Raw genomic sequence first — 24,651 nt, forward strand, 5'->3', positions numbered from 1 at the left:
TCTACATTACGCTGATTCTAATTGCTTTTTGCGACAAATTACTAATTGCTTTGTGATGTGTTTCATTTTGCATTAAAGTTTTGACTTTTATTCTTCGTTTACAAAACATACTATATCTTTCATATGAAAGAGAAAGACACTAAGGATTTCAGTGTCTTTTAAAAATGTGATTGTGCCACCATTTAATTAGGGCTCCCAGTTTTTCTTTCTTTTTACAGTTTTGTCTGTATTGATCCATATTTATTTTTTGCTAAATGTATCTGTATTCATCCATAAATCTTTTGGGTTTTCTGAAAAAATGAAGCAGGAAAATAGTATATTTCCAAATTAATTTAACCAATAAATGTACATTCATTCGTGAATGCCTGTTTCCTTTCAATGCTATGAACACCCACAGATGATAAATCAATGCATTTATTTGAAAACAATTTCTGTTTTGCTCCACATCTAAAAATAAATACAGGGAGGAAAATCAATCTTTTGTGTCTGTTTTTACCTGTAAAAATCAATAAAAATGACTAAATTGAGCCTTAATTAAAATGAATAAGTTACCCTCTGCCGTATATCAAAGGAATACTGCATGTCACTTTAAAATTTCATGATCCAAGGAGGAATAGATAGATAGAGATACGTATTTTTTAATAAGTATGATATATACACACATATATATATATGGTCAAAAAACAAACAGCTCCTGCTGGAGTGCTGGAACCCACTGGAAGGTGGCGCAGATACCGGCGAAGCAGTCCGGCTCATTAGTATCCAAAATAAATCCACAAAGTAAATGTCTTGCGCTCTCGGGCAAAAAGGTAGACGGGGATCCAAAGATCTTTAAGAAAGCAGTTTAATACACAACGCGAATAAGTTACCCTCTGCCGTATATCAAAGGAATACTGCATGTCACTTTAAAATTTCATGATCCAAGGAGGAATAGATAGATAGAGATACGTATTTTTTAATAAGTATGATATATACACACATATATATATATGGTCAAAAAACAAACAGCTCCTGCTGGAGTGCTGGAACCCACTGGAAGGTGGCGCAGATACCGGCGAAGCAGTCCGGCTCATTAGTATCCAAAATAAATCCACAAAGTAAATGTCTTGCGCTCTCGGGCAAAAAGGTAGACGGGGATCCAAAGATCTTTAAGAAAGCAGTTTAATACACAACGCGTTTCAGCAAGAAAGCCTTGTTCACGTGTACCAACACACAGGAACACCAACTGTTAAATAAAGTTTTCATACTACACAGCAATAGTGAAAATAAAGGTCGGACTACAAGAAAATACATGGCAGACATGTTGGAATGGTGTTAACTGCATAGTTTCTGATTACAAGAGACAAGAGCCCACATTTGTTCAAAATCACAGCGAGGCCTGATTGTAAAATAATACATTGTGAATGGTGTTATTGAGAAAGGTTGAATTAACCATAGTTGTCAACATATGAATAACAAACACCTAATACAGTTGTAAATCTATGTCGGAACAGTGTAATTGTACCGCTAGTGTTCTGAAGCCTCAAAACCTTAGTAAATCTCGGAATGGCCTGATAGAAGGACACGTTGTGTGACAAATATTACGTGTGCTAACTCAGACTCAATAAATCAATTTAAGGAAATTCCTTTTGAGAAAAAACAATTTAAGGAAAATCCTTATAGGAAAGAACACAATATTGGCAGCCATATGTCATACTTGCGATATGTTAATCAGATGTAACATAAAATGAAGTAATTGCGTTAATGCATGTAATCATTCGCCCAGTGCGGCGCAATGCATCTTTACAAATAAACGGCAGATAAGACATAAATATGGCGCAATGGTGCATGCAGCCTGGAGGAAAATCCACCGATGAGCCAATAACATGCATGGTGCAAGTATGGTTGGAATCATGCACTAGAAATATATAAAATCAAATGAAATTGTGATTCCTGCTGCTGCAAATGTGAGTGTCCTATTTATAAGCAATGCCCAACCTGGAATGGAGTTCCATGGGTAATTCTCATAGTGAGGTGGCAGTAACAAGCCTGCTACTGTCCCAGAGAGTCAGGAGTGCTATGTCAGCCGTGGGCTGTATATTTGAATAGTGAAAAGGTCTGACCTTGGAGGTTGGTGTCTCAAAATGTGATTTAACCACGAGCTGTGATTCCTGGAGTGCAAAGGTTGGGTGCGCCCGTGCAGGTGAAGTCCAGTGATGGGCCCCCTCCTTTCCTCCTGAGGAAAACAACAAAGAAAATTATATACAAAGATGCATGAGTGAAATTGAAAGAAGAAGAGTCATATAAACAATTAGAAATAATTAAAAATACAGAATACAATGTCAGAACAGTATATATACATTTAGAGAGTACTGCAGATATCAGAGGACACATGCTGGTAATAATATCGATTATTCTCTTAGATGAATTGCTAATTCCTCATCAATGTTCAGGCCTCCCGGAAATCTGGTTTGAAATTCAATAATGAATTTAGACTCGCGTTGTCTCAAAATTAGTAACCGGTCACCCCCCCTCGGATGCCTGGGGACCTGTTCCAATATGAAGAAATTTAAATCAGCAATATTGGAAAAGTGTAGTTGTTCAAAGTGACGTGCAACAGGGTATTTGGGGTCTTTGTTGGTTATGGCCCTAAGATGTTCCAGGATTCTTTTTTTGGCAGCGCAACTGGTGCTGCCAATATACCATAGTTTGCAGGGGCATTCGATGGCATATACTACAAAAGTAAATTTGTACGGAAATTAAAACTAAGAAAATGGCATAAACTGAAAAGATCTAGCCAATCCAACACTATGGATATCAGTGCTAACAATGTCTCTTCTAACTTAATTATTGGTGATGCGGATACTTTAGCAGCCATGTCTGATCTCAATGAGATCCATGATATTACAAATGAGGACCAACCCATCTCTATCACCCAATGTCTTGATGACATGAATTTAACACAAGATGCACATGCGAAAAGTAACTTTAGAGTAAAATCGACCTTTATGCCTGTACTTCCACATGACTGCATAGACACTTTTCACGATTGCATTGTGAAAGGGCTGGTGAGCCTCAGGAAAAAGAATAAGACCAAACGTAAGAGGGGGTTTAGAAACAACTTAACATTTTCTCAAAGAAAGGCACTCAAGGCGCTTTATGATGACACTAATATAGTGATACGTCCTGCAGACAAAGGTGGGAACATTGTTGTGCTGGATCGAGAGAACTACATCAATGAGGCAATTAAACAACTCAGTGATACCAAATTTTACACACCTGTCAAAATTGATGCCTATAACGTAAGTATTACTGACATTTGGGAGAAACTAGAGACGTGGAAAGACAAGGGGCTCCTTGTTTGGGAAGAATATCGTTATCTGAAAAAGGACTTCCCAAAATTACCCATCCTATACTTACTACCTAAACTCCACAAAAATGCCACTGATCCACCAGGACGCCCCATAGTGTCCTCCATCGGAAGTATCAGTCATTTGAGATGTCATCAGTGATGTCACTGACCATGTCATGAATGATCTAATATGTGACATCATCAGCAGTGGATTGCGGGTGCGCGAAATATAGTTAGTACAACTAACTATATAGGAGCAATTTCAATGGTTTTGTATGAGTAAAATGTCCAGCTAACTATAACACCACTAAAACTTATAGTTTTTTGAGTGAATTTCAAAGGTTTTTTAAAAGCTAATTCCTAACTATATAACTCCTGAAACCTATGGTTTTTTCAGTGAATTTCAAAGGTTTTTTAAATGCTAATTCCTAACTATATAAGGCCTGAAACCTATGGTTTTTTCAGTGAATTTGCACGTTTTTTAAAATGCTAATTCCTAACTATATAAGGCCTGAAACCTATGGTTTTTTCAGTGAATTTCAAAGGTTTTTTAAATGCTAATTCCTAACTATATAAGGCCTGAAACCTATGGTTTTTTCTGTGAATTCGCAAGGTTTTTTAAATGCTAATTCCTAACTATATAAGGCCTGAAACCTATGGTTTTTTCAGTGAATTTCAAATGTTTTTTAAATGCTAATTCCTAACTTTATAAGGCCTGAAACCTATGGTTTTTTCAGTGAATTCGAAAGGTTTTTTAAATGCTAATTCCTAACTATATAAGACCTGAAACCTATGGTTTTTTCATTGAATTCGCAAGGTTTTTTAAATGCTAATTCTACTAGCGGATAACGTTTTTATATATTAAAACGTTTTTTAAATCTCAAATGCCTGCTTTGCTAACAGAGTTTCTAAGCACAGGCTCTTTTGTCTCTGGTGGCCATCTTGGGAGACTGCATATCAGAATTTTTTTAATGAAATATAAGAGGATTTGAGGAGTTACTCAAAATGTGCCCTAATTTTTCTTTCTTCAGCACTAATCATAATTTCTATGGCAAAATGAACCCCTTCATTTTATTCCTTTGCAAATTAAATGTTTTAAGTGTTAACACTTTATTCCAATCAAGATGACTTCAGGTGTGCCATACTTTTGTCATAAGTAAGACTGTTAGTGCTCTAGTTGTTCTTTAGAACACTCTGGGACATTCTGTCATTGGGCTATAGTTGGGCTACATCTGGCTGATATTTGGGCTACATTTGTTTTTTTTGTCTCTGGTGGCCATCTTTGGGCTACATTGGGCTACATTGGGCTACATTTGGGCTCTAACATATATATAGCCCAATGTAGCCCAATATATATTTTTCAAAGTTAATTTTCGTAAAAACCACTGGAGCACATATCTTGAGACATAGCAAAGGCACATCGGGCTACCAGTCCCTACAATTTTGCCAAGTTTGGTGGAAAACCATTCAGCCGTTCGGGCTAAAAGTGAGTCCAACCGGCCTATGGAAATTAACATGGGGAAAACACGTTTTGGGACCCCCCTTTTATCTTGGCCCCCGCTTGACGAATCCCCCCCCAAACTTTCAGGGAAGGACCGGAACGCCGCGAGGCAAAGTTAAGGAAAATTTCAGGAAGATTCCTCAACCGGCGCCAAAGTTATTCTCAATAGAATGTTGCGATTTCCCTATGGAAAACAATCCTAACTATATATACCTCCTGGCTATCGCCAGTAGGTAATATGTATATATATATATATCCAAAATAAATCCACAAAGTAAATGTCTTGCGCTCTCGGGCAAAAAGGTAGACGGGGATCCAAAGATCTTTAAGAAAGCAGTTTAATACACAACGCGTTTCAGCAAGAAAGCCTTGTTCACGTGTACCAACACACAGGAACACCAACTGTTAAATAAAGTTTTCATACTACACAGCAATAGTGAAAATAAAGGTCGGACTACAAGAAAATACATGGCAGACATGTTGGAATGGTGTTAACTGCATAGTTTCTGATTACAAGAGACAAGAGCCCACATTTGTTCAAAATCACAGCGAGGCCTGATTGTAAAATAATACATTGTGAATGGTGTTATTGAGAAAGGTTGAATTAACCATAGTTGTCAACATATGAATAACAAACACCTAATACAGTTGTAAATCTATGTCGGAACAGTGTAATTGTACCGCTAGTGTTCTGAAGCCTCAAAACCTTAGTAAATCTCGGAATGGCCTGATAGAAGGACGCGTTGTGTGACAAATATTACGTGTGCTAACTCAGACTCAATAAATCAATTTAAGGAAATTCCTTTTGAGAAAAAACAATTTAAGGAAAATCCTTATAGGAAAGAACACAATATTGGCAGCCATATGTCATACTTGCGATATGTTAATCAGATGTAACATAAAATGAAGTAATTGCGTTAATGCATGTAATCATTCGCCCAGTGCGGCGCAATGCATCTTTACAAATAAACGGCAGATAAGACATAAATATGGCGCAATGGTGCATGCAGCCTGGAGGAAAATCCACCGATGAGCCAATAACATGCATGGTGCAAGTATGGTTGGAATCATGCACTAGAAATATATAAAATCAAATGAAATTGTGATTCCTGCTGCTGCAAATGTGAGTGTCCTATTTATAAGCAATGCCCAACCTGGAATGGAGTTCCATGGGTAATTCTCATAGTGAGGTGGCAGTAACAAGCCTGCTACTGTCCCAGAGAGTCAGGAGTGCTATGTCAGCCGTGGGCTGTATATTTGAATAGTGAAAAGGTCTGACCTTGGAGGTTGGTGTCTCAAAATGTGATTTAACCACGAGCTGTGATTCCTGGAGTGCAAAGGTTGGGTGCGCCCGTGCAGGTGAAGTCCAGTGATGGGCCCCCTCCTTTCCTCCTGAGGAAAACAACAAAGAAAATTATATACAAAGATGCATGAGTGAAATTGAAAGAAGAAGAGTCATATAAACAATTAGAAATAATTAAAAATACAGAATACAATGTCAGAACAGTATATATACATTTAGAGAGTACTGCAGATATCAGAGGACACATGCTGGTAATAATATCGATTATTCTCTTAGATGAATTGCTAATTCCTCATCAATGTTCAGGCCTCCCGGAAATCTGGTTTGAAATTCAATAATGAATTTAGACTCGCGTTGTCTCAAAATTAGTAACCGGTCACCCCCCCTCGGATGCCTGGGGACCTGTTCCAATATGAAGAAATTTAAATCAGCAATATTGGAAAAGTGTAGTTGTTCAAAGTGACGTGCAACAGGGTATTTGGGGTCTTTGTTGGTTATGGCCCTAAGATGTTCCAGGATTCTTTTTTTGGCAGCGCAACTGGTGCTGCCAATATACCATAGTTTGCAGGGGCATTCGATGGCATATACTACAAAAGTAGTACTGCAGGTGAGAAAGGAGGTCAGATTTTTTGTAATGTTGTTATATTCTACAGATCCTCTATATTTACTATGTTTGCAGGCTTTACAGTGGCCACATGGGTAAAAACCTACTAGACCATGTTCAGTGTCCTTTTTAGTATATTGGGTGATGTCATTTCTTACCACTAAATCACGTATGTTTCTGCTTCTCTTGTAAGTAATCATAGGTCGATCTGGAATACTGTTACCTAAAACAGAATCTGTTTTGAGTATTTCCCAATTTTTTGCAAGAAGTTTTTTGACTTGTTGAGATTCTGAGCTGAAAGTTAAGATGAGTCTGGTAGACTCATCAATTTCGGTGGTGTCTGATACTTGGTTATCACCCAGTGTTTCAGATCTTTCGATTCTTTCTGCTCTTTCCTTCGCTTTTTTAAGAACCCAACTGGGATAACCTCTGCTTTTGAACCTGCTCATAATGGTTTCCTGTTCCATTAAAAAAGAATCATTGGTATTACAATTGCGTTTAGCCCTCAAAAGTTCCCCGTAGGGGATGCTCCATTTGAGAGCCTCAGGGTGACGGCTAAGGGCGTGCAAAACACTGTTCCCGGCTGTAGCCTTTCGATACAATGAGGTGCAAATTTTTTGTTCCTTGATCTCCAATTTAACATCCAAGAATTCAATCTGGCTGTTGCTAATATTGCCAGATAAATAGATATTGTAACTATTGCAGTTCAATTTGGTGATGAAGTCTTGTGCTTCAATGTTGGTACCTTTCCAGACAATGAAGAGGTCGTCAATGTAGCGTAGCCACACGACGACCTTCCCAAAGTCTTCCCTCAAGGTGGCACTGTCATGGATTTCCTGCTCCCAGTATCCCATAAACAGATTCGCCAGGCTAGGAGCAAAGCAAGAACCCATGGCAGTACCACTGATTTGCCTGTAGAGGGCGCCATCAAAGGAAAAGATGTTATTTGTAAGGCAGAAATGCATCATCTCAATTACCATTTTGGAATGTTCACGATAATGTAGAGGTCTATTTTTTAGAAAATGTTCACAAGCCTCAATGCCATGTTGGTGGTTAATGATAGTGTACAAAGATTGGACGTCTAACACAATAAACATGAATTCAGGTTCCCATGCTATTTTTTCAATTTGACAAAGAAAATCTTTCGTGTCTTTTATATAGCTGGGTAATGAGATGACATAGTCTCGAAGGAAGTGATCCACATATTTCGAAATGTTTTCACTGATACTTCCGATGGAGGACACTATGGGGCGTCCTGGTGGATCAGTGGCATTTTTGTGGAGTTTAGGTAGTAAGTATAGGATGGGTAATTTTGGGAAGTCCTTTTTCAGATAACGATATTCTTCCCAAACAAGGAGCCCCTTGTCTTTCCACGTCTCTAGTTTCTCCCAAATGTCAGTAATACTTACGTTATAGGCATCAATTTTGACAGGTGTGTAAAATTTGGTATCACTGAGTTGTTTAATTGCCTCATTGATGTAGTTCTCTCGATCCAGCACAACAATGTTCCCACCTTTGTCTGCAGGACGTATCACTATATTAGTGTCATCATAAAGCGCCTTGAGTGCCTTTCTTTGGGAAAATGTTAAGTTGTTTCTAAACCCCCTCTTACGTTTGGTCTTATTCTTTTTCCTGAGGCTCACCAGCCCTTTCACAATGCAATCGTGAAAAGTGTCTATGCAGTCATGTGGAAGTACAGGCATAAAGGTCGATTTTACTCTAAAGTTACTTTTCGCATGTGCATCTTGTGTTAAATTCATGTCATCAAGACATTGGGTGATAGAGATGGGTTGGTCCTCATTTGTAATATCATGGATCTCATTGAGATCAGACATGGCTGCTAAAGTATCCGCATCACCAATAATTAAGTTAGAAGAGACATTGTTAGCACTGATATCCATAGTGTTGGATTGGCTAGATCTTTTCAGTTTATGCCATTTTCTTAGTTTTAATTTCCGTACAAATTTAAAGACCTCTATACGGGTGTCAATAAAATTTAGTCTAGTTGTGGGGCAGAAAGAGAGACCTAGACAGAGTGTCTTTTTATCAATGTCAGACAGAAATCTATTGGATAGATTGACCACAGTTTTGTTTACCGTTTGTGCATCCATTAGTAGTTCTTGTTGGAGCGTGTCTTTCTGGTTCCCACTGCGCCCTTTGTTTTGTCGGTATTCCCACCGTTGTCTGAGTCTTTTCTTCCGATTTCTCCTCTTCCCCGGCCTCTGCCCCTTCCGCGTCCCCGTCCTCTCGGTTTGGGAGATGAGAATTCCGTCTGGTTGTGTTTCTCTTTGTGACGATTTTCCTTCATCACCCGAAACTCGTCTAAAAATTTTTTTCGACGTACAACTTCTTCACTTGAAACACTTCCCATTGTTGCATCGGATTCAGTGTCACTGATGGAAGGATGTTCTTCTAAAACACCACTGGTGTTTCCAGAGCTTCTGGAGGCATCATCTTTTTTATATAGGTAGTCATATTTACGGCTGAAGGTCAGTATTCGCCCACAGTCGTAATCGGCATAGTCGCGATTCATTTTGCGCTGTTTACGTAATTTGATCTCTTCTTCATGCTTGGTAAGTCTCTCTTTCATGGCATCTAAGGTTTTTTTCAAGTTATCTTCGTCCATGAGAGCTGTTAAGTCTATGATTATATCCCCAATTTCTTTCAGCAGGCTGTCTCTGTCAATCCACGCATATTGGATTAAAATCTCCAACATTCCTTTTGAGCTTGCAGCTGAATGGTCAGACCAAGCCTTCAACATCAGCGGATTGGGTGCCTCATAAGTGGGGGTAATGAAAATTCGCAAACCGCGAGGTACCATTGACTGATCTACATAATTTTGTAGGGAAATTGCTTCCCACCATTTGCCAATTTCTGCTCGTTTGAGTTTTTCCAATTTTTTAATTTTTAGTTCGATTGGCTGATTTTTAGGTTCTGATGCTTTGGTGTTGACGATATTAGACACACCACCAGGTTTTCTGGAGAAAAGAGTAAGAGCAGCCGCTCTTCGTGATGATTCCTCTTCTGACATTCTATGCTCGTGTTAAACTGCAGGTGTTGTAATATAGTCACTGATCCCCTTTGCCTGAACGCCCCTTCCCAAGATGGGAAGTTCCTTCTGCCAAAATGCCCGCAAAATATATATCAAATGCCCTAGAAACAGTCCAGGGGCAAATACCGTTCTCCTCTCCAATCGAACGAGTAGCGGTAAAAATATTTGGTGACACCTCTCACATTGGTAGTCGCTTGCACGTTCAGCCGCTGCCCCGGGGAGACAAGCAGGCTCGGGTCCGCCGACCCTTCGCACCGCTGTCTCCGCACAAGGGACGGACCAAAAAGTGACTCGGCTTACCTCGAGAGGGTCCCACGAAGTATTCCTTAATAAGGGTGTATGTCACTGGGCTCGGCCGGTTCAGTGCACTCCTCTGTAAATCTGGTCAAAAAACAAACAGCTCCTGCTGGAGTGCTGGAACCCACTGGAAGGTGGCGCAGATACCGGCGAAGCAGTCCGGCTCATTAGTATCCAAAATAAATCCACAAAGTAAATGTCTTGCGCTCTCGGGCAAAAAGGTAGACGGGGATCCAAAGATCTTTAAGAAAGCAGTTTAATACACAACGCGTTTCAGCAAGAAAGCCTTGTTCACGTGTACCAACACACAGGAACACCAACTGTTAAATAAAGTTTTCATACTACACAGCAATAGTGAAAATAAAGGTCGGACTACAAGAAAATACATGGCAGACATGTTGGAATGGTGTTAACTGCATAGTTTCTGATTACAAGAGACAAGAGCCCACATTTGTTCAAAATCACAGCGAGGCCTGATTGTAAAATAATACATTGTGAATGGTGTTATTGAGAAAGGTTGAATTAACCATAGTTGTCAACATATGAATAACAAACACCTAATACAGTTGTAAATCTATGTCGGAACAGTGTAATTGTACCGCTAGTGTTCTGAAGCCTCAAAACCTTAGTAAATCTCGGAATGGCCTGATAGAAGGACGCGTTGTGTGACAAATATTACGTGTGCTAACTCAGACTCAATAAATCAATTTAAGGAAATTCCTTTTGAGAAAAAACAATTTAAGGAAAATCCTTATAGGAAAGAACACAATATTGGCAGCCATATGTCATACTTGCGATATGTTAATATGTAGATTTTCCTTAAATTGTTTTTTCTCAATGCAGTTAACACCATTCCAACATGTCTGCCATGTATTTTCTTGTAGTCCGACCTTTATTTTCACTATTGCTGTGTAGTATGAAAACTTTATTTAACAGTTGGTGTTCCTGTGTGTTGGTACACGTGAACAAGGCTTTCTTGCTGAAACGCGTTGTGTATTAAACTGCTTTCTTAAAGATCTTTGGATCCCCGTCTACCTTTTGGCCCGAGAGCGCAAGACATTTACTTTGTGGATTTATTTTGGATACTAATGAGCCGGACTGCTTCGCCGGTATCTGCGCCACCTTCCAGTGGGTTCCAGCACTCCAGCAGGAGCTGTTTGTTTTTTGACCAGATTTACAGAGGAGTGCACTGAACCGGCCGAGCCCAGTGACATACACCCTTATTAAGGAATACTTCGTGGGACCCTCTCGAGGTAAGCCGAGTCACTTTTTGGTCCGTCCCTTGTGCGGAGACAGCGGTGCGAAGGGTCGGCGGACCCGAGCCTGCTTGTCTCCCCGGGGCAGCGGCTGAACGTGCAAGCGACTACCAATGTGAGAGGTGTCACCAAATATTTTTACCGCTACTCGTTCGATTGGAGAGGAGAACGGTATTTGCCCCTGGACTGTTTCTAGGGCATTTGATATATATTTTGCGGGCATTTTGACAGAAGGAACTTCCCATCTTGGGAAGGGGCGTTCAGGCAAAGGGGATCAGTGACTATATTACAACACCTGCAGTTTAACACGAGCATAGAATGTCAGAAGAGGAATCATCACGAAGAGCGGCTGCTCTTACTCTTTTCTCCAGAAAACCTGGTGGTGTGTCTAATATCGTCAACACCAAAGCATCAGAACCTAAAAATCAGCCAATCGAACTAAAAATTAAAAAATTGGAAAAACTCAAACGAGCAGAAATTGGCAAATGGTGGGAAGCAATTTCCCTACAAAATTATGTAGATCAGTCAATAGTACCTCGCGGTTTGCGAATTTTCATTACCCCCACTTATGAGGCACCCAATCCGCTGATGTTGAAGGCTTGGTCTGACCATTCAGCTGCAAGCTCAAAAGGAATGTTGGAGATTTTAATCCAATATGCGTGGATTGACAGAGACAGCCTGCTGAAAGAAATTGGGGATATAATCATAGACTTAACAGCTCTCATGGACGAAGATAACTTGAAAAAAACCTTAGATGCCATGAAAGAGAGACTTACCAAGCATGAAGAAGAGATCAAATTACGTAAACAGCGCAAAATGAATCGCGACTATGCCGATTACGACTGTGGGCGAATACTGACCTTCAGCCGTAAATATGACTACCTATATAAAAAAGATGATGCCTCCAGAAGCTCTGGAAACACCAGTGGTGTTTTAGAAGAACATCCTTCCATCAGTGACACTGAATCCGATGCAACAATGGGAAGTGTTTCAAGTGAAGAAGTTGTACGTCGAAAAAATTTTTTAGACGAGTTTCGGGTGATGAAGGAAAATCGTCACAAAGAGAAACACAACCAGACGGAATTCTCATCTCCCAAACCGAGAGGACGGGGACGCGGAAGGGGCAGAGGCCGGGGAAGAGGAGAAATCGGAAGAAAAGACTCAGACAACGGTGGGAATACCGACAAAACAAAGGGCGCAGTGGGAACCAGAAAGACACGCTCCAACAAGAACTACTAATGGATGCACAAACGGTAAACAAAACTGTGGTCAATCTATCCAATAGATTTCTGTCTGACATTGATAAAAAGACACTCTGTCTAGGTCTCTCTTTCTGCCCCACAACTAGACTAAATTTTATTGACACCCGTATAGAGGTCTTTAAATTTGTACGGAAATTAAAACTAAGAAAATGGCATAAACTGAAAAGATCTAGCCAATCCAACACTATGGATATCAGTGCTAACAATGTCTCTTCTAACTTAATTATTGGTGATGCGGATACTTTAGCAGCCATGTCTGATCTCAATGAGATCCATGATATTACAAATGAGGACCAACCCATCTCTATCACCCAATGTCTTGATGACATGAATTTAACACAAGATGCACATGCGAAAAGTAACTTTAGAGTAAAATCGACCTTTATGCCTGTACTTCCACATGACTGCATAGACACTTTTCACGATTGCATTGTGAAAGGGCTGGTGAGCCTCAGGAAAAAGAATAAGACCAAACGTAAGAGGGGGTTTAGAAACAACTTAACATTTTCCCAAAGAAAGGCACTCAAGGCGCTTTATGATGACACTAATATAGTGATACGTCCTGCAGACAAAGGTGGGAACATTGTTGTGCTGGATCGAGAGAACTACATCAATGAGGCAATTAAACAACTCAGTGATACCAAATTTTACACACCTGTCAAAATTGATGCCTATAACGTAAGTATTACTGACATTTGGGAGAAACTAGAGACGTGGAAAGACAAGGGGCTCCTTGTTTGGGAAGAATATCGTTATCTGAAAAAGGACTTCCCAAAATTACCCATCCTATACTTACTACCTAAACTCCACAAAAATGCCACTGATCCACCAGGACGCCCCATAGTGTCCTCCATCGGAAGTATCAGTGAAAACATTTCGAAATATGTGGATCACTTCCTTCGAGACTATGTCATCTCATTACCCAGCTATATAAAAGACACAAAAGATTTTCTTTGTCAAATTGAAAAAATAGCATGGGAACCTGAATTCATGTTTATTGTGTTAGACGTCCAATCTTTGTACACTATCATTAACCACCAACATGGCATTGAGGCTTGTGAACATTTTCTAAAAAATAGACCTCTACATTATCGTGAACATTCCAAAATGGTAATTGAGATGATGCATTTCTGCCTTACAAATAACATCTTTTCCTTTGATGGCGCCCTCTACAGGCAAATCAGTGGTACTGCCATGGGTTCTTGCTTTGCTCCTAGCCTGGCGAATCTGTTTATGGGATACTGGGAGCAGGAAATCCATGACAGTGCCACCTTGAGGGAAGACTTTGGGAAGGTCGTCGTGTGGCTACGCTACATTGACGACCTCTTCATTGTCTGGAAAGGTACCAACATTGAAGCACAAGACTTCATCACCAAATTGAACTGCAATAGTTACAATATCTATTTATCTGGCAATATTAGCAACAGCCAGATTGAATTCTTGGATGTTAAATTGGAGATCAAGGAACAAAAAATTTGCACCTCATTGTATCGAAAGGCTACAGCCGGGAACAGTGTTTTGCACGCCCTTAGCAGTCACCCTGAGGCTCTCAAATGGAGCATCCCCTACGGGGAACTTTTGAGGGCTAAACGCAATTGTAATACCAATGATTCTTTTTTAATGGAACAGGAAACCATTATGAGCAGGTTCAAAAGCAGAGGTTATCCCAGTTGGGTTCTTAAAAAAGCGAAGGAAAGAGCAGAAAGAATCGAAAGATCTGAAACACTGGGTGATAACCAAGTATCAGACACCACCGAAATTGATGAGTCTACCAGACTCATCTTAACTTTCAGCTCAGAATCTCAACAAGTCAAAAAACTTCTTGCAAAAAATTGGGAAATACTCAAAACAGATTCTGTTTTAGGTAACAGTATTCCAGATCGACCTATGATTACTTACAAGAGAAGCAGAAACATACGTGATTTAGTGGTAAGAAATGACATCACCCAATATACTAAAAAGGACACTGAACATGGTCTAGTAGGTTTTTACCCATGTGGCCACTGTAAAGCCTGCAAACATAGTAAATATAGAGGATCTGTAGAATATAACAACATTACAAAAAATCTGACCTCCTTTCTCACCTGCAGTACTACTTTTGTAGTATATGCCATCGAATGCCCCTGCAAACTATGGTATATTGGCAGCACCAGTTGCGCTGCCAAAAAAAGAATCCTGGAACATCTTAGGGCCATAACCAACAAAGACCCCAAATACCCTGTTGCACGTCACTTTGAACAACTACACTTTTCCAATATTGCTGATTTAAATTTCTTCATATTGGAACAGGTCCCCAGGCATCCGAGGGGGGGTGACCGGTTACTAATTTTGAGACAACGCGAGTCTAAATTCATTATTGAATTTCAAACCAGATTTCCGGGAGGCCTGAACATTGATGAGGAATTAGCAATTCATCTAAGAGAATAATCGATATTATTACCAGCATGTGTCCTCTGATATCTGCAGTACTCTCTAAATGTATATATACTGTTCTGACATTGTATTCTGTATTTTTAATTATTTCTAATTGTTTATATGACTCTTCTTCTTTCAATTTCACTCATGCATCTTTGTATATAATTTTCTTTGTTGTTTTCCTCAGGAGGAAAGGAGGGGGCCCATCACTGGACTTCACCTGCACGGGCGCACCCAACCTTTGCACTCCAGGAATCACAGCTCGTGGTTAAATCACATTTTGAGACACCAACCTCCAAGGTCAGACCTTTTCACTATTCAAATATACAGCCCACGGCTGACATAGCACTCCTGACTCTCTGGGACAGTAGCAGGCTTGTTACTGCCACCTCACTATGAGAATTACCCATGGAACTCCATTCCAGGTTGGGCATTGCTTATAAATAGGACACTCACATTTGCAGCAGCAGGAATCACAATTTCATTTGATTTTATATATTTCTAGTGCATGATTCCAACCATACTTGCACCATGCATGTTATTGGCTCATCGGTGGATTTTCCTCCAGGCTGCATGCACCATTGCGCCATATTTATGTCTTATCTGCCGTTTATTTGTAAAGATGCATTGCGCCGCACTGGGCGAATGATTACATGCATTAACGCAATTACTTCATTTTATGTTACATCTGATTAACATATCGCAAGTATGACATATGGCTGCCAATATTGTGTTCTTTCCTATAAGGATTTTCCTTAAATTGTTTTTTCTCAAAAGGAATTTCCTTAAATTGATTTATTGAGTCTGAGTTAGCACACGTAATATTTGTCACACAACGCGTCCTTCTATCAGGCCATTCCGAGATTTACTAAGGTTTTGAGGCTTCAGAACACTAGCGGTACAATTACACTGTTCCGACATAGATTTACAACTGTATTAGGTGTTTGTTATTCATATGTTGACAACTATGGTTAATTCAACCTTTCTCAATAACACCATTCACAATGTATTATTTTACAATCAGGCCTCGCTGTGATTTTGAACAAATGTGGGCTCTTGTCTCTTGTAATCAGAAACTATGCAGTTAACACCATTCCAACATGTCTGCCATGTATTTTCTTGTAGTCCGACCTTTATTTTCACTATTGCTGTGTAGTATGAAAACTTTATTTAACAGTTGGTGTTCCTGTGTGTTGGTACACGTGAACAAGGCTTTCTTGCTGAAACGCGTTGTGTATTAAACTGCTTTCTTAAAGATCTTTGGATCCCCGTCTACCTTTTTGCCCGAGAGCGCAAGACATTTACTTTGTGGATTTATTTTGGATATATATATATATACATATTACCTACTGGCGATAGCCAGGAGGTATATATAGTTAGGATTGTTTTCCATAGGGAAATCGCAACATTCTATTGAGAATAACTTTGGCGCCGGTTGAGGAATCTTCCTGAAATTTTCCTTAACTTTGCCTCGCGGCGTTCCGGTCCTTCCCTGAAAGTTTGGGGGGGGATTCGTCAAGCGGGGGCCGAGATAAAAGGGGGGTCCCAAAACGTGTTTTCCCCATGTTAATTTCCATAGGCCGGTTGGACTCACTTTTAGCCCGAACGGCTGAATGGTTTTCCACCAAACTTGGCAAAATTGTAGGGACTGGTAGCCCGATGTGCCTTTGCTATGTCTCAAGATATGTGCTCCAGTGGTTTTTACGAAAATTAACTTTGAAAAATATATATTGGGCTACATTGGGCTATATATATGTTAGAGCCCAAATGTAGCCCAATGTAGCCCAATGTAGCCCAAAGATGGCCACCAGAGACAAAAAAAACAAATGTAGCCCAAATATCAGCCAGATGTAGCCCAACTATAGCCCAATGACAGAATGTCCCAGAGTGTTCTAAAGAACAACTAGAGCACTAACAGTCTTACTTATGACAAAAGTATGGCACACCTGAAGTCATCTTGATTGGAATAAAGTGTTAACACTTAAAACATTTAATTTGCAAAGGAATAAAATGAAGGGGTTCATTTTGCCATAGAAATTATGATTAGTGCTGAAGAAAGAAAAATTAGGGCACATTTTGAGTAACTCCTCAAATCCTCTTATATTTCATTAAAAAAATTCTGATATGCAGTCTCCCAAGATGGCCACCAGAGACAAAAGAGCCTGTGCTTAGAAACTCTGTTAGCAAAGCAGGCATTTGAGATTTAAAAAACGTTTTAATATATAAAAACGTTATCCGCTAGTAGAATTAGCATTTAAAAAACCTTGCGAATTCAATGAAAAAACCATAGGTTTCAGGTCTTATATAGTTAGGAATTAGCATTTAAAAAACCTTTCGAATTCACTGAAAAAACCATAGGTTTCAGGCCTTATAAAGTTAGGAATTAGCATTTAAAAAACATTTGAAATTCACTGAAAAAACCATAGGTTTCAGGCCTTATATAGTTAGGAATTAGCATTTAAAAAACCTTGCGAATTCACAGAAAAAACCATAGGTTTCAGGCCTTATATAGTTAGGAATTAGCATTTAAAAAACCTTTGAAATTCACTGAAAAAACCATAGGTTTCAGGCCTTATATAGTTAGGAATTAGCATTTTAAAAAACGTGCAAATTCACTGAAAAAACCATAGGTTTCAGGCCTTATATAGTTAGGAATTAGCATTTAAAAAACCTTTGAAATTCACTGAAAAAACCATAGGTTTCAGGAGTTATATAGTTAGGAATTAGCTTTTAAAAAACCTTTGAAATTCACTCAAAAAACTATAAGTTTTAGTGGTGTTATAGTTAGCTGGACATTTTACTCATACAAAACCATTGAAATTGCTCCTATATAGTTAGTTGTACTAACTATATTTCGCGCACCCGCAATCCACTGCTGATGATGTCACATATTAGATCATTCATGACATGGTCAGTGACATCACTGATGACATCTCAAATGACATCACTGATGACATCACTGATGACATCATCCACGTGACAATCACATACACCTTTTCATACACTATTACAATTTTTCATCACTCTTTGTAAAATACAGAGTATCATATTTAAATCCATTGTCACAGCAATACAAGTATCTAAAAATCCACTCAGTGATTCATAGATGTATACACACATCTAATCACTTACCTATGGATTCACTCATACATGCTGTCAATGAACAATAGAACACTATCAAAAATACTTATACATCTATATCGACATTAAACAACAGCACGCATCCTATTCACATATGAAGTCATCCTACTCACTTATGCAAACAATGGATCATACTTACATATTTACTTAGCAAAACACTTATACAAACACCACTTCTTCTATTCATTTAGATAGTAAGTCATACTTAGTGAATTATAAAATCATTATTACAAGTATACAGTTATCCATACAGTCACTCACACAATCATTGTGTCTTATGTATACTTATTTATATACAACAACTGACACATACACTGCCTTTTATTTTTCTAGTTTGTTGGACCTGTACCATTGAGAAATGTATTTGCTTATCACCACACCCATAAAGATATTCACTCACCCAAACAACTGTTAGAACATGTAGTTTTAACTTCATATATCTACTGAATCAACTATTCACACATCTTTGGACAGTCACACACCCCCCACCGAACCACACACACTTTCACACTCCCATACAAATACTCAGTTAACTAATCAATAACTAATAGCTAGTAACCAACTGTAGAATCAGTTTACACAACAACTGACAAAGTGATACAGATATTCACACAGTTTAGTCACTATCCACTATATTTAGTGAGACATTACAAATTGGTCAAGTAAACAGTCAATTACACTGCTACTAAATCCTCCATCCAAATATTTATCTATATATATCCACTTATTCTTCAATGCAAATTGCTATATATATAATGCATATTTAAATAACGAAGCAAACCACATTCACTGGATGATGTCATCAGTGATGTCATCAGTGATGTCATTTGAGATGTCATCAGTGATGTCACTGACCATGTCATGAATGATCTAATATGTGACATCATCAGCAGTGGATTGCGGGTGCGCGAAATATAGTTAATAAAACTAACTATATAGGAGCAATTTCAATGGTTTTGTATGAGTAAAATGTCCAGCTAACTATAACACCACTAAAACGTATAGTTTTTTGAGTGAATATATATATATATATATATATATATATATATATATATATATATCATATATATATATATATATATATATATATCATATATATTACCTACTGGCGGGCGCCAGTATGTAATTATAGTTAGAACCTAGTTTCCGTAGGAAAAGCATTTTTTGATTTGCTAATAACTTGGGTGTAGTTTGACGAATCTTCCTGAAATTCTCCAAAACAAAGTCTATCCAGGTCAGCTCTTCTCCTGAAAGTTTGGGGGTGATTCCTCAAGGGGGGCTGAGAAAAAAGGGGGTCCCAAAACGCGTTTTCCCTATGTTAATTTCCATAGGAAATTTTGCGACGAGCTACAGCCCGAACTGCTGAACGGAATTACCCCAAATTTGGCACAAAGGTAGTGCGTGGGTCTGAAAGCAACCTTTTTTAAAAAATGGTGTAAATCCGTTCAGTAGTTGCTGAGAAATTCGAAAAATAAAAGTTTTGATATCTGGGAGGAGCCTAAGTCCGGTGCACGAGCTTCACTGTGATTGGCTGCCAACCAGGAAGTGTTGGCAGCCATCTTGTGGCTTGGAGTCGCTAGAAAACAAACAAACAAAGGTAGAAAGCAAGATAAGGGGGCTGGGTAGAAACACCCTGACCCCCATAGGCCTGCTTAGGGCGTCCCAGGAGGTCCCCAAGGGCCCAAAAAAACATTTTTTTAAAACCGAAATCGCCACGATTCGCGCTGGGGTCACGAGTTCCCGTGTTTTATTTTAATGAGACCCCGGGGTGGGCTAGGTCCCGGGGGCATTTCTTAAAAAATAATAGCGGGGGCTTGCTGGGGCTGCGGGGGCCCGCTGGGGTCCCCGCAGTCTCGGGGCTTCACCCATGTTGGGAGGGGGGTTGCACGCCCCTTCTCCTGGAGCCCTCCATCTGCTTATAACTTTGGCGTTCTTCTGCGATTCTTTACGAAATTTTCGAAAAAGTTTCTCTTTTTTGATCAGCCCCATCTTGAAAGCTTAGGGGTGATTGGTCAAGGGGGCGCTGAGAAAAAGGGTGGTGTCAAAACGTGTTTTCTCAATGCATTTTCCATTGGAAAATTTAGACAAGGCTACAGGTCAAACTGCTCAACGGAATGACGCCAAATTTGACAGGGAGAAAGGTTTCGGTCCAGAAAGCACTGTTTTGTAGAAATGGTGTAAATCCGCTCAGTAGTTTTTGAGATATTAAAGGAAAAAATATATATACATCTGGTTGGTGCTTAACTCCCGAGCACGAGCTTGCCTCTGATTGGCTGCTAACACGTCAAAGCAGGAAGTGTCCTCTGTTTGGCTGCTAACACTTCAAACCAGGAACTGTTAGCAGCCATCTTGTGCCTCGCATCGAGTGACTCTATAAAAGAAAGGTTCCGGGGCCAATTAAATATAGCGGAGCTCTGTGTAATGATGATTTGGACACAGTGAAGGTTTAAGATTTATTAACAATAAAGGAGAAGCAGGTGAGCGCCAGGCAGCACAACTTCCAGGACACCAGTAGGAACATAACCCTTTCATGCTCCCTGTGCCCAACATCACCACTTCGCAGCTATGCCTTTAGAAGCCAGTCCTTCGGCTCGCAGCTGTCTACCCTTGCGTGCTACTACGCTGCTGTTCCTTTGGGAGCGGACAGCTCGTAGTTCTGCCTCTGTGAGTCGAGCGAACGGGACGCAGTTGTCCCTCTGCAAGCCTGGTTATGAACTGTTCATAAGTCACACTATATGAGCATTGAAAAGCCACTTTGTGATTCTGTCCGTCAGCTGGCATCTGTCCGAGGCATTTCTGAAAACATACCGGAGCTCTTTCTGTGAGAGATACCCTTTCACGCTCCGTCTCCCCACATTAGCAGGTTACGCACCCTCTTCCCACATTACCAGCATACCCCCAAAAACCTTCTTAGGCCCGGAAGTGTCCCTCTACGAACTATTAATAAAAAGATGCTTGTGAGGCTGGAGAAATAAGAATCTTAGGCATGTATAGATTTACATATAACACATTTTATTAAAACAAAACAACAACAAATAAAACTATGTACAGCCGTGGCGTGGCTGGTCCATTTGTGATTCACAGCCTGCAAGACCAAAAGAAGGATAAGATGGTGCGTCATGCGTCCAGCAAAGGAGAGAGAGAGAGAAAGAGAGAGAGAGAGGAAGAGAGAAAGAGTGAGAGAGAGAGGAAGACAGAGAAAGAGAGAAAGAGTGTGTGTGAGAGAGAGAGAGAGCGAGAGAGAGGAAGACAAAGAAAGAGAGATAGAGTAAGAGAGAAAGAGTAAGATACAAGGAAGAGAGAAAGAGAAACAGTGTGAGAGAAAGGAAGACAGAGAGAGAAAGAGTGAGATAGAGGAAGAGAGAGAGAGGACGAGTGAGAGAGAGGAAGAGAGAAAGAGTGAGCTACAAGGAAGAGAGAAACAGTGTGAGAGAGAGGAAGACAGAGAAAGAGTGAGATACGAGGAAGAGAGAAAGAGAGAATCACTGTCAGAGAGTGGAAGCGAGAGAGAAAGAGTGAGAGAGAAAGAGTGAGAGAGAGGAAGCCAGACAAAGAGAGAAAGAGTGAGACAGAGAGGAAGACAACAAGAGAAACAGTGTGATAGAGAGATGAAGAGTGATAAAGAGTGAGAGAGAGGAAGAGTGAGAGAGAAAGTGAGAGAGGGAGAAAAAGTGAGAGAGAGGAAGAGAGAAAGAAAGAATGAGAGAGAGAGGTAGAGACAGAGAAAGAGAGAAAGTGTGGGAGAGAGAGAGGAAGAGATGGAGAGGGAGTGTTGACACTGGAGAAAATCTTTGCAGCTCACCTTGGTGCCACCGGTGTGTCTCCAACCACGTGCCGGGACATAGTGCACCGTCAGTTTAGTGATTTGAAAGATAGTATAGATTTAGTTATTGCAGAGTACATACAACATGCACACGCGTAATTCTTTGTTTCGCTAATGCGCAATGAGGATGGTGCACCCCATCCACTCCCACTGCTCAGAGGTGTCTGTGCACTCTTGTGCGCCCAGACTGCTGCACACTATCCACTCCCACTGCCCAGAGGTGACTGCCGGCTGCTGCGGAAAGAAGTCTCTCTGCTCACCTTCCGCCACCGGCGTGTGTGTAAGAGGGCCCACAACGTGCTGAAGCAACTTTGTCATGCATTCAGGATGGCCATGCATCATCGCAGATATTCCGTGCGTTCAGCTTTGGTGGTGTTGGGGGGGTGAATGTCGATTCGTGATTCACGGCCTGTTAGATAAAAAGCAAGATAAGATTGTGCGTCTTGCGTCCATCAAAGGAGAGAGGAAGAGAGAGAGAAAGAAAGGAAGAGTGAGCAGAAGACAGAGAGAAAGAGAGAAACAGTGAGAGTGAGAGAGAGAGAAAAAGAAAAAGAAAGAAAGTGAGAAAAAGACAGAGAGAAAGAGTGAGAAAGACGAAAAGAGAGAGAGAGAGAAACCGTGAGAGAGAGAGAAAAGGGAAACAGTGTGAGAAAGAGGAAGAGAGAAACAGAGGAAGAGTGAGAGAGAGAGAAACAGAGAGAGAGGAAGAGAGAGAAAGAGACAAACAATGTAAAAGGAAGAGGGAGATAGAAAGAGTGTAAGGGAGAGAAAGGAAGAGATGAGGAGGGACACTGAGTGCCCACGCTGTCACAGCTTACCTTTGTGTCACTGCTCTGTCTCCAACCACGTGCCGCGACCTAGTGGAACTCTCAAGCTCCCACATCTGAAAGATAGTACAGAATTAGTAATGGCAGAGCAGGCTTGGATTAGGATTCAAAATCGGCCCGGGCACGCTAAAGAAAAAGTGGCCCACATTTGCATATTGCCTTTCCTCAAAACAGAGCTTCGGCAACATTTTATTTAAAAAAGGGGAGCGGGGGGAGATACAAAAAAACGCACAAATTTGTTTACACTGGTGACTTAAAAACAAGTGAGGCGACTTCTGCTCAGGCCCCCTGCCCCGTTAGGTATGCATACTTTAATGAGCGGCCCTGCGAGAGAAAGAAAGTGACACCTCTGCATGTTGCTAAATGTGAGGTAATGACGCCCATCTGAAAGGCCATTCAGACACCCAATGGGCCGCTGGCTGTATCCAAACAACAGCGACACAGCCCAAATCTGCCCCCCAGACTGCTCCAAAAAGCAGCCTACAGTTGGAACTCGGCACCAGCCACTCGGGCATTGCACCAGTGCCCGCATTACCAATCCCACACTGTGGCAGAGTATATATGAGTGGCTACGCCTAAATCGCTCTGCCGTCTTTCTGCATTCAGGCTGCTGTACCCCATCCACTCCCGCCGCCCAGAGGTATCTGCCCGACGCTGCGCACCAAGGCTTCACTGCTCACCTTTTCACGGTCATGGCACCCTTCACATCATGCAGCTCCATTCTGCAAGCTAATCGGACTCAAATTTGGTACTGAGTCTTGATATCGCCATGGCAGATGACAGACTAGTGCACCTATCATCATCACAGGTTGTACACCCACTCAGTGCTTGCGGTCCTACTAAGCCAGTGAGAAGTGAGGTCACGCACGTGGTGGTAGGCCCTTGCTATTGGGCTCATGCCTACACTGCGGTACAGCAGAGCATACAAAACATCAAGTGTCTGGACCACTGGGACGGGCCATCACCGTGGTGGTGTGACTGTGCCGGTCGCAGTGCATGCGCTGCGAGCAACTCTAAAATGGCGTAGAGCATGTGCGCCCGGTCTTTTATATTAGCAGGGTCTAGTGTCCTGTGAGCCTGTGCTGGATGGGTGTGGTGTGGATGTATACCAGCTGTGAGGGAGTGGCTGTGGCATCAGTGTTGCCAGATTGGGCTAGATCACGCACAATTGGGCTATATTTTGCTGGTTGTGTGGTAAAAGTTTGGTTTGTGCTAGTTGCCAGATTATAAATATATATACAGCGCTCCAGCAAAGTAGTATGTTAAAGCGCTTTATTAGACAAATATTTACTTGGCATCCTGCTGCAACATCAATTCCAATGCATTCACCGCCTGCCTGACGCTGCCCTTGCCCCTCCTTCCCTAAAGTAGCAATATTGGGCTACTTTGTAGTTGACTTTGGGCTATAGAAAACTTAAAAAAATCTGACAACACTGGCATGTGGGTGTCCGTGTTGGAGTGATACCGTCACCCTGGTTGCAAAAGCCAAAGTGTCACTCTGTGAGCCAATTCCAACAATATGACCAACATGGAAGTTACGAGGAATTACTGACCCAATATTCATCCATAGTTCCACACAAGAAAGATGGTGGACATGAGAAATCTGTGTGGATATGAATGTTTATCGCGCATTCAGTGGATTGTTGCTGCTGTAGCAATACAGGGCCATAGAAAGTTGAAGTTTCAGTTTTTGGCATACGGAGGACAGCCAATTAGAGACAAGCTCGTTGTTGGAGTTAGGCTGCACCAACATATGTACTTATACAATCTCTGCGACGATCCTCACACACTTATAAATTCACTATACACTCTGCTTGTAGTACTCTAATGATGCAGTCT

At 40.7% G+C, this 24,651-nt stretch overlaps 1 protein-coding gene across 7 annotated transcripts in view; it reads left to right on the forward strand.

The window, feature by feature from the left end:
• NOX4 (NADPH oxidase 4) overlaps positions 1-24,651 on the forward strand; it is an 840,225-nt gene that overhangs the window by 133,336 nt on the left and 682,238 nt on the right. Inside the window, exon 1 of one of the 7 annotated variants that reach the window (XM_078658424.1) lies at positions 15,288-15,446. The exons of the other annotated variants lie outside the window; for them this stretch is intronic. Coding sequence (XP_078514550.1) covers positions 15,417-15,446 — 30 coding nt within the window. The 5' untranslated portion in view covers positions 15,288-15,416. Of the gene's footprint in view, positions 1-15,287; positions 15,447-24,651 lie in introns of those variants that run through there. 7 annotated transcript variants of the gene reach the window in all.

The sequence above is a fragment of the Lissotriton helveticus genome, chromosome 8 (genome assembly GCF_964261635.1).
Source record: "Lissotriton helveticus chromosome 8, aLisHel1.1, whole genome shotgun sequence".
NCBI classification, from domain to species: domain Eukaryota; kingdom Metazoa; phylum Chordata; class Amphibia; order Caudata; family Salamandridae; genus Lissotriton; species Lissotriton helveticus.